General features: G+C 29.1%; 1 protein-coding gene across 1 annotated transcript in view; it reads right to left on the minus strand.

Moving 5' to 3' along the window:
• LOC107445132 (stoned B) overlaps nucleotides 1-12,069 on the minus strand; it is a 69,791-nt gene that overhangs the window by 30,554 nt on the left and 27,168 nt on the right. The window contains exon 5 of the mRNA XM_016059469.3: nucleotides 1,087-1,255. Within this exon, the coding sequence (XP_015914955.2) occupies nucleotides 1,087-1,255 (169 nt within the window). The remainder of the gene's footprint in view (nucleotides 1-1,086; nucleotides 1,256-12,069) is intronic.

A 12,069-nucleotide genomic window follows, 5' to 3' on the forward strand; every position in this document is an offset into this window, starting at 1 on the left:
CGAACAAATTTTTTGGTCTTTTTATTCCACAATTTCAGTTTTATTTTTTATAGACTAATTTATTAATTTTTGCAGACAATTTGTATAGTTTTCCCATTTATATCATTATTAATTTTTGAAAACTATTGATTGCAATTTTTTTAAATGTGGAATTTTTGGCAGAAAATAAGGTAATATTAAAAATTGAAATTTTCAGAGCTCAAATATCTGGAATTTTCACTTATCCAAAATTTTAAAATTTCCTGCATATTTCCGATAGTCGAACTTTTACTATACCATCCTCATGATCTTAAGAGTTAACCTAACAATCTACCAGATTAATTTACGTCATTTATATTGTCAATCTTGATGCGGAAATTAACTGTCCATGTTCTATGACAGTACATGTGAAAATTGAAGAGCATCAAACTACTCAACATTATTGACGATAAGGAGAAAGATTATAATTTGTTTGTCAAATAAGACTCTTTATTTTTATGTTAATAATTTAAGGACTAACAATAGATATACTTTGATATATATATTCTTAATCCTAGTCCTATCTGAAAATGGAGAGTTTTGGAAAACATAGGTAAGCATCTTCTGGTCTTAATTGAACTAATGAAATACAAAAAAATTTGTATTCTTGGATCTCAAAATCAAACTTCGGTTTTTCTAATGATTTTGAATGGTAATCAAAAGAGAAGAGAAACAGTCCCTTCAGTTAAGTAACTTCTAGCAATTCTACTGCTAGCAATATGGAACATCACTTCCCTTTGTGTAGTAATTCATCAGAGATTACTGCACTATATCCTAGTACTTTTTTCCACACTGATCATCCTGTTTATTGTCATCTTCAAATTGATAAAAAGTGGAAACTGAGGGCAAAATTAGATATAGCTTTAAAATTTGTCCAAGGAAATTTTAAAGCTCCCCCAGACCAAAAATACAATATTTCTTATAAAAGGACATCCTCGCTCTAAAGTCCTGGGTTAGAAGGCTAAATTATGCATGTGTATCTATGACTGCCAGTTTCTGAAAACACACCTATACACATATACATAAAAGGTTACATTTTTATATAAAAGAGCTACAAACAATCATTACTTTATGACACGATTCTTATAAAATTCATCTTGAATGACACATGCGTGGAACTCGCAATCTTCTAGCCGAATCCATTCTTCTGTAACAACTGGAATGATATCATAACGACCCACTACTTCTTTCCCTTGACGTATAATATCATTTAAACCTACTTCAACTGATGGCATTCCTAAAAAAATAGATAATCATTAAAATTATTGTAAAAAATTAATAAAACTAACATTTATTATATATTCATAAGTGTTTTAATTAAACCAATTCTTGTAAATGCTTGTGTTTTCCTTTACTATTTATTTCCTTGTCTTTGTTTTAAATTTTGGTTTCATTGAAAACAGCTAAAATTCCTTTTAAAATTTTGATTTTATTTCAGTATCTCCTATTTAATTTTTAAAAAAAGTAACTTATTTCACTGTCACTATCCTCAGCAAGAATAGTTACACACACAACTCCATAGCATTCCTCTCTAACATTTCAAGAACAATTGTTTTACAATATGAGAAAGCTTCTTCAAGTTCTCATGTTTCTTCTTTATCTCACAAGCTCTAACAATTTGGTAATACAGTTTCATGTTGTTCGCATTATTTTTAACAACCACTGCATTGATAATTCTGAATAGAAGCTATCTCTTAACATCGATCACATAGTCAGAGTTCTGGAAGAATCCGTTGTTCGGAGGTTTTACTGTCTAAAAATTTCTGATGCATCAAATAAATATTCATTGATCTAACTTTCTTAAAATTCTTTATAAGGATCAGATTATTTATGAAGAGATTTTTAAAATGATAAAATAATTAGAAAAAGTAGAAGCAACAAGATTTTTAAAAGTATTAATATTTATCAAAAAGAAGCTTTTCTGTTGTTACAACTTAATTTACAGCTCCACCTCATGCAGGTGAAATATAATGTATGCAAGTGAAATATAACGTAGGGCAAACAAGTGAGTTCCAGTTGCTGAACCAGGGGGTTGAAGAGGGTGGCTAGCCTTTTTGCATATGTATTTCTTACTCATTTATCAAGGAGAAGCTTTTCTGCTGTTACAGTTCCACCTCATGCAGGTAGGATAATGTGGATACAAAAAGTGATGAGTTCCTGTAAGTGGACCAGGTGGTTGTCAAAGGCAGCTACTCTTTTTGTGTATACATTTCCACTTTTACATTATTGATTGTTTAATAAATTTTACTAATTTTAACTTCTTATCTTTATTTCAATCTTGATTTCATTTACCTTTAATAACTCCATGTACTTTCTTTTCTTTAAGTTTTTTTTTTATTTTTAAAACTAAACTGTTTTTTTTAGAGAGTTAAAGATCTTTGTAACAACTGTTAAACTGTAAAAAGAGAATTATTCAGACCAAAAAGTATTTCATAGTTGTAATTTCATACAGGATATTTTTTATATTGCTTTTATAAAAACTTAACATATTATAATGTTCAGAGTAAATATAATAAACATTTAACAAAATATTTTTAGCTGAACAAAAATCAAGATTTTTGAAGGAACTCTTAAAATTTCAAGGAGCAGTTCCTTTAAACATTTCCATAAAAGTTGCATTAGAACGGAATGTACGGTCAATTTTTGCTACTGTAATTTTGCTGAGATACAAAACAGCGTTTATGATTAAAAACATTACATTTTAGTATTGCAGCGTATCTAATGGTGCGACTTATCTGGTGATTTTTCTTTTACTTGAGCTTAAAAAATTCTAGTTTGTTGAAAGGATTATCCATAATTTCATTACTACTCTTCCTCTTTTTAACTTTTGCCTTGATCTATTCTTATAATTTAGGATCCATAAAAATTTAAGGAATTAACAATGCTGGGGGAAAATAGTTTGCATGAATGTAACGATAGCGCAGCAGACACTCTCCTTTTCAACCAAAACGTCGTTACTGAATTCCTCCCCACTACCACCTCTGGAATAGTCTCTTACAAGGATCAACAAAAGTACAATCTCTTCTCCCCCTTTAATCCCACTTTTAGCTGAAGGTCAACTTCATTATTTTTACTTTCGGAAATGTACAATTTTTAAATTTAAACATTCGAGTAAAATGATGCAACATGATGAGCACATGGATAAAAGGAGATGGCTGATTTTAGTAAGTCTACTTTTTCCCATTTTTTTTTCTTTTGCTAATTTAAAGAAAAATCATTTCTGTTTATTTATTCAATATTTAACCTTCCTGGCGTATCTCAGGCATGATTTCTATACTAAAAACAGCTTGCCCAAGCATTTTCGGGTTCATGTTCTGTCCCTGGAGCGGCGAACCAGAGTTTTTCTCAACCAGAATATTTCCTTCCACTTCTACCTCCTACTGCTCACAAATTGAGAAGCATATAAGTTGTCATCGTAAATCACTCACTGTGCTAGAGCATTTCTGTTTGAATAGATTTAAATAGTTTGTATTCTTTTTTACGTTTGAACCCTCTATTCAAACCAAAAGTTTACCTTTAACAAAGAGATCATTTTTATTTTCTCCCCCCCCCCCAAGGGTGGCACCAGACTCTGCCCGACAAGGGGTCAAGTCTCTCCCGACAGGGGGGCTCAAACAAATATAAGTTCAAAATATCTAAATTAAAACGAATTTTATACTTTACATTTTTTTCTCACATCATTTTTTTCAAGTGTGTTTCTAAAATCACTAATATTGATACTATAATGTGCAGATTCCTTTTAATGTAAATTTAAATAAAAAAAAATTTCTGTTATCGATGTATTTTGTACTGTATGGTGCAATTTACCATACATTGCAAGCGTAAAAATTATTTCTGAAATGAAGAAAAATAATTTTTCAAAAAAATTCTACGCTTCTTACTCTCATAACGCAAAAATTATTCGTTAATAAAAATTTGAAATTTCATGGACATTTAACAAAACATTTAAAGAACATTTTGATTTCAAATTTTATTTTTATATGCATCGATTGGTTTTTGAATCATTTAAATGTTTTGCAAATAAAGTTTTAAGTACATTTTTTGCATCCACGTATTCTATCTGAAGATATCATGCCCCGTTTTGAACGAACTTTGAAATGGTTATGCTCATAAAATTATAAAATTCGATTTTTTTTTAATTGTTAGATAGCATAATTTTACGGACAAAAAAAAAAGGCTATTTTAATCAGGGGACTCGATGTTAATATATATTGTAAATAAATACAAAGAGACCAAGCACGTATAGTTTTTTCATGGGGGGGGGAATTTCATGATTGAGGAATTTATTATCTAGATGTAATATAATTAAACCAGTGACATACATACAAGTAAACTCTTTTTGATTTTCATAAAATAATCTAATACAGAAATTTTCTCGGTAAGCTTCATTTAAAAGCTAAAAATCACAACCAGTGATCTAAATGAAGATCAAAATAAAGACAAGCCATAAACGTCGTTGAACGCTTCTCTTCGATTGGGAAATAAGCGAAATTCAAATAAAAAGAACATTAAAATAAAACCACCGTTACGTGGGTTGCTATTTATATTTCTGGCCTTGGCAACAGTAAGTGTTGCTAGGCGACCGCAGACGATTTTAATCGAAAGTTTGATATTTTTAAACATAAATTCAGCAGACGATTTACCATTATAGCTTCATTTGTGTTGTTGACAGTAAATTGAAAAGTTCTTCTCTTTCAAAAAATGGAATTGAATCGTGAACATTTTCGTGCCATTATTTTTCATAACTTTCGACGTGGATTGTCAAGACAAGAGTGCTTCGATGAACTTAATTCTTTATTCAGCGATAAAGCGCCATCCTACAGCACTGTAAAAAATTGGTATAACGAATTTAATCGTGGTCGATGTTCGATCCAGGACGAATCCCGTGCAGGTCGTCCAAAATCCGTTGTTGTGCCAGAAAAGATCGATGCTGTGCGTGAACTGATAAAGCAAGATCGTCATGTGACATACCGTGAGATAGAGGCGTCTTTGGACATTAGTATGACTAGCATCAATAAAATATTGCATGAACATTTGAGCGTAAAAAAAATTTGTTCGCGTTGGATCCCGCATAATCTGACAAACGCTCAAAAAAAGGCTCGTGTCGATTGGTGCAAGGAAATGTTGGAAAAATACGTTCAAGGTACATCAAAGGCTGTGTATAACATCTACACAGGTGACGAATCATGGATCTATGCATATGAGCCGGAAACAAAACAGCAGTCAACTGTATGGGTCTTCCAAGACGAGGCAAAACTAACAAAAGTTCGAACTAAGGTAGACAACGTTAAAGAGCACAAAAATATTATTAAAAGCAGACAGCTGTTTCGGATGCTCAAAGGGCAACCTTCATCAGTGCAACGGCTGTCTACTTTAGTTTGTATTTTAGCACAAAGGTTGCCCACTTGTGTATTTACTAACAAAAGTTGTTCGAGGAAGAAGCACATCGAAACAAATTATTGCCTGTTTCTTCGGCATTAACAGTCATGTGGCAACAGTGGCGTTAGAGCAACGCAGGACGGTCAATTCTGAATGGTACACCACCATTTGTTTGCCAGAAGTCATCGGAGAAATTCGAAAAAAGCAGAAGGACAGGCGAATCATTCTTCATTATGACAATGCGAGCTCTCACACATCGACTCAAACAAAGGCATTTCTGACGGAGCGAAAGATCGAACTGATGGGTCATCCGCTGTACAGCCCTGATTTGGCACCCAATGACTTCTTCTTATTCCCACACATCAAAAATAAATTACGTGGACAACGATTTTCGACCCCCGAAGAAGCGGTTGATGCATTCAAAGCGCATGTTTTAGAGTCACCTCAATCGGACTGTAAAAAGTGCTTTAAAAATTGGTTCAAACGCATGCAAAAGTGTATTGATCATCATGGAGAATATTTTGAAAAACAATAAAACCAATTTCGATCCTACATATTTGTTTTTTCATTATTAGGCCAGAAATATAAATAGCAACCCTCGTATTGTCAAAAATTGACGTATAAAATATCAATAAAAATTCATCTGTTCACCGCAAATTATAATGCGTTTAAGCAGCCAAAATAATATATATATAAAATGAATTCTTTACAAAGTAGAATACATGGGTAATTTTAAGAAAATACGACACATAGGAATTTTTTTTTTAATTTTTAACCTTTTGGATTGGAATACTATATTTCTTTTAAAAAAAAAACTCGTTTATTAAAGTAACTCTAGTTAATGCCTTATAGAGAGCAATGTACAATAGTTTACAAGCATTTAGCAGTTTGCAATTATTCCTTGGCATTCAAGTGCCAGAAAAATTACAATTTATAATTTTATAGCTTTTACTTCCATGTTCCATTTCATTTTTAGTTAGTCTTTGTGCTATTAATCTCAAAACTTTATTAAACAGTTCAGATTGAATAATATAGTTTATATTAATTATTTAGAGAATGCAGGAAAATAACAATGCGTAAAATCATTCCAAAAAGCTAATAATAATGGTGTTAAATAAACTTTACAAAAAAATTTCATTTTATTCTATGATATCAGATTTCAATAGCAGTTACATTAAATTGTCGCATTTAACGAAAATTACTCGTAGATATATATACAGTACACTCACAGAAGTCGGTAAATGAATGTATCTTCGCACAAATTTTTCTTTTTCTTTATTTCAATAATATCCTGTTAAACTACATTATTGAATAGAAGGTGTAAAACTTTAATAATGTAACAAAAAATTATTAATAAATGAAAAAGATATACAGCACAAGAAAAAAAAATTAGATACAAAGCCTCAAAATATTTCGTAAATAAATATTGAATGAAAAAATCCGTGTTTCGTAAGGTCACTGACTATCAAATTTGGATATCAATAGAAGTGCAGCGCGCATTTTAACATTTAAAGAATTACTCATCACACTAAATTAAATTTAAATATCAGAGAAACAATTAATTCTTTTAAATTTGTTGACTTTAAAAACAACGTTTTCGTTACTTAATCAGTATAACGCATTATGTGTTTAAAAGTTTTATACTCATACACACAAATATTGTATATATATATAGTTAAGCAGCGTTGAAATATATATATATATATAATATTCTTACCATTCTTAATTAATCTTAATAATCATTCTTAATCTTAAATGTTTGTATCATGTACGTCAATTATGACTTTATGATATTTTTTTAAAGCAATTTCTACTTAAATTTCATTTTTAAGAGAAATAGATGGTACCCCTTACATTTTTAAGAATATTAAAACCTTTTCCGAAACAAAGATTTTTTTCATTAGTTTGTGTTGACGATAAATCCTAATTAAGGAGTTGGATACTTCAAGTCAAAGCATAAAATATCTTTAAACTCTTGGAATTAAAGCATTATTTTAAAGCTAGTTTACTCTTTTATTTAACTTGATTTCCTTTTTTATTCAGTATCAGACATAGTTTAGTGCAGGGTAATTATTGTTAATTTTATTTGCTTACACTGTTTACACAAGATTTTGGTTAACAAATAAAAATAATGAGATCATTTATGAGAAATTGAATGCGATTGCAATGATAAATTTTTCATATCTGTTTTGTGATTCGTTTTTAAGTGATCTGAATTTTAATAAAATTTTCCTAAGTTATATATATAATTATTCANTTTGACATATATATATATATTACTGCATGTATAATCACTAAAAATAAGTATTAAATGCATATTTTTTTTCTCGTTTAGTTCAGAACTTATTGTTACAATCTTAATTATACGGATAATTTATGAATTACGTTTAATTTATTATTACAAAAAATTTATTATTGGTTAATAATTTTTTTCATTTCAGATTAGAAACTCTTTGCTACTATTCTGATATTTTGATATTTAAACTGATATTATTTAATAAGTGGATGTGAAGGTTTCCTGTTAATCTGTTGCGTTAGGATAAAATATTCATAATTTTCTAAATTTCAGTTGGCGTATATTTTTTTAAATGATATCCTCGCAAGGTCTATGCATATAATAGCTAAAGAAAAAGGGATTTCGACTCTGCTATAAATATGTATGAAATTAAGTAGACAAAAAAAAAAATTTTTTGAGCTGATTGAAATCATTCTTAGAAAGTACTGAATTCTTTTTTAATTAACAATTTCAGTAACTTTTTTTGATAATTTAAATGTTTGTTGACCTTTGTTTTAATTTTATAAAACTGTAACATAAATCGTAATTTTGATTATGCAACGAAGTATTATAGTTAAAAATTTGTCAATATCATAAGTAACTTCCCTTGCATTAAGATTCCAAGAAAGGATACTAATAGAAAGTTTTTTTTAATTTTCTAAAAAATACTTAAACTTTAAGTTACACTTACACATTTATACTAAGATAGTTTGAATGATTACTTACTCTCAGCTATTCATTTATGAAATTTTTGTGCTTTATTATGAAATTAAATGTAATATAGACATTTCAATTTTGACTGAATTATAATAAAGTTGTTTCAATTTTCAGTTCACAATTTCAAAAATTTTTTAGTCCGATTTCATAATCATAAAATAAGAACGAAAATTGGGAATTAAACATAAAATAATGCATGAATAATCAAATTTGGTAAATAAATCTATTTGTTGTACAGTTTAAATGTTACATATATGCGGAAATATAAAAGCATAAATTGATTTAATACAAATATTTGCTTACCTCCAATATTTTTTAAGTTCTTTTTATCGCCAATAAAAGATCACGTTTTATTTACAGGAACAGAATTACACAATACAAATTGAAATTAACGGATGAAATTAACAAATAAAAATTAATCAGAAAGAAAATGTGAAAAGAATTTTAAATAGTTAAATGCTACATTAAACAATAAGAAAAATCTAAAACGAAGCCCTTTTAGGATGAGTGTCAAAGACAACGTTTCTAGACAGAATGACCGAAGAAATTGCCAAGGAAGTTTTATGCCCTGAAAAGGTTAACATATATATGCAGTCCTAGAAAACCAAGAGAATTCTTTGTTTGAGGCATGTATTTTACAACCGTAAATAGGATCTGTGTATAGCCGATATTTTAAAAAGTAGATGAGATAAGATCATTCCAAGAAATGAAGAACATTTTCCTTAAGAGTAATATGAGCTGGCTGCTTTTCTGAGGGGAGAGCTTTGTGGGTGGTAAATCAATGAGGAACGGGATGGAGAGAAGCGTTTATTGCTCTCTCGATGAATGGGCAACAAAGAGGCAGGAAGGATTATTTTATTTCTGTGACAGACTAATAAAAGCCTTAAAATAAAATGTCATGGGAATTCTCCATTTTTTTTTCAGTAAATAAAATATTTAAAATTTTTCTCAAATTACAGAAAAATTATCTATAGTATTAAAAAAAAGGAAAATTGCCTTGTACAATGGGCGGTTTTTGAACACACTGAACACCCCACTTACCTACGTCCCTGAAAGAGACTTTTAAAATTTCTCCTTGCGATTCCTTTTTCTTTTCAAAGATGCTTTTAAAGTGAACATCTATGTCCGACAAAATGCTAATTTCTCCATTTGAGAAAAAGAGTAAGTCCATCGGATTAAAATATAAGATTCAAACAATATAGCTTAAATTTGTAATTATTTTTCAATTTACAAATTTTAAATTTGCCTTCGAGAAACGAATATTAACTAACTTACTTTTTTAAAAAAAATTGCCATACATGGCTGCTGTTTGTCTGCCTATGTTTTCATTTCTCTGCAAATCTGAAAGCACATTTTCTACCAAGATTTCTGTTTCGCCTTGCAAAAGCTTTTCACATATTGACATACGCCTACAACGAATAACCTTTCACACAGTTAATTGATTATTGTTTACCACATGTCAACGCGAAACATTCTTTCCTCTTCGATTTAAATTTGCTTTAACGAATAATATAATATTCGTTAAAGCAAATGCATAGTTAACGAATAATGCATAGTTAACGAATTTTAAGTCACTAAAAATTAAGAAGTTAGGGGACCAAATTTCGAAAAATAAGAGTTTTTTAATTTTATTTCTCAGGACTTATTTGACCGATTTTGCTTAAATTTGTATTTTGACATTTAAAATTGCAAATGATGAAAAAATTGTACTTCTTACATTTCTTATGTTTTTCGACTTCCCTTAAATAAAATAATAATAAATGTTCACTAAAAGTATTCATTTTGCATGAAATTATCTTTAGTAAAACGAATAGGAATTGATTGATCAGATTGGAATTGTATGCAAAACTTTTTCAATTCGTTAAAAAAAATTTGGGATATTGTGAAATACGCAAAAACTAAAGTTAACATTAAAGGGCCCTAACTTTCAAGCGAGTTCCTGAAAAAACTATTAAAACAATATTTGCAGATTGAAACTACTATATTTTGGGGGTCAGAAATCCGAATCCGTAGGAAAAAAGGTATGTTTAATCGGATAACGTTTTTATGTCTAATTTCCTAACTTAAAATATCGTTAATTAATTAGTATATTTGATGTCCCCCTCTTGAAACATTAAGAATGAGTCCTAGAACATGAAGATCCGAACTTAAGATTAAAATTTTTTCCGGTGGGTCCATTTATTTTTTTGCGCACTGTACATTCATTTGAAGTATATGTCAATATTGCAGATAATAGCAAAATAATTTTTCTTTTTTATATAGAAAGGTAATTTAGCTGATGGTTATCCACATATATATGCTTTGATAATTTTAAGGACTATGATTGAAAGAGGAAAATAAGGTGAAATGATGTTCACTTTCAATATTAATACGAGATATAAATATATAAAAACATCTTTCATTTTGTCCTCTTTTGTTAATTTCATAGCAATTACATAGTAATAGCTTCGAAATAATAGCTGAATGATAATATCTCAATCTCGTCATACCTCAACGTTTTGCTTTTTGATTGAATCGAAAAAATTTCATACAATTGCAAAAATTTGTTCTTCCAAAGGTAATGCCATGCAAAAAATATAGTTTTAAATAGTTATAAAATATTTAATATTTTTTATATTTATATTTATAATATGCGTTGGAAAAATTCTGAATCCCGATTTTTGAAATCCCCTTGTAGTAAATGGCGACTGATGCACGTTAAATCTGTGGAGTTGCAAAGTCCTCCATGTTCCCATAACAAATCAAAACCTCTGGGGGTACTTATTCAAGAGTTTCTATGTCTTCTGGATTGGTTCAAAATTACAAAGCTACGGAGTTGAACATTAGTAGTGGTAAACCCGAAAATTGGGTCGGTTGTTCAACGACGGATAAAATAAAATAAAATTGTAAGATATACAAATTTTTCCAACTATATTATTATATAACATTAATATATATTTTAAGATATTAAATACGAACAGTTTAATTGTTTTTCTGAATCAATCAACAATCTTTTTACTACTAAGAAAATGATAAAAAAAATAATAAATTAAAAATATTTTGTTTCTGTTTTTCTTTTTTTCCGACTGCATATCTATTGCGTTGATTAAAATATAAACCTTGAATCCGAATAAGTAAATGATTTTCCTCATTTAAAAGTATTAAAAAAAAAAAGAGGAAAAAAATTTATTTTATTCTTATACTTTCATTTTGCTTGAAAATTTCAAAAAGCAATTATGTGATCCCATAAACTATTGGTAAACACATTACATAAAAAGAATTTGTAAAGAAGAGGATCTTTCTATCCCTCTGGCCTTTGTCAGTTATTCCCCCAGCAAATAGGTATCCCCTTTCTCCATAAGAAAGAATATCAGTTTGAAAGATAAGTTTCCAAGAAAATGAAGATGCGTCTGAGGGAAAGTATTTCTAAAAGGGACTTCGAAAAGTCGTCAATTTCACGCATGTCTAATCACATCCGGTCTCTAGTTCAACAATGCATGGACAAAGTTATGAGTAGTGCAGTGAAACTACAATTACATAGAATTTACAATATATTTTACTAATTTTTGTTGCTAATTCTTAAAAATAAATAAATAAAAACTAAAAAGTTAACAACAAAAATTTTTATTAGGCATTTGTAAATGAATTTTTGACATAATTTAGAAAAAAATTTGACCAAACTATTTTCCCGACGAGTCTTT

Source organism: Parasteatoda tepidariorum, chromosome X1, assembly GCF_043381705.1.
Source record: "Parasteatoda tepidariorum isolate YZ-2023 chromosome X1, CAS_Ptep_4.0, whole genome shotgun sequence".
NCBI lineage: Eukaryota > Metazoa > Arthropoda > Arachnida > Araneae > Theridiidae > Parasteatoda > Parasteatoda tepidariorum.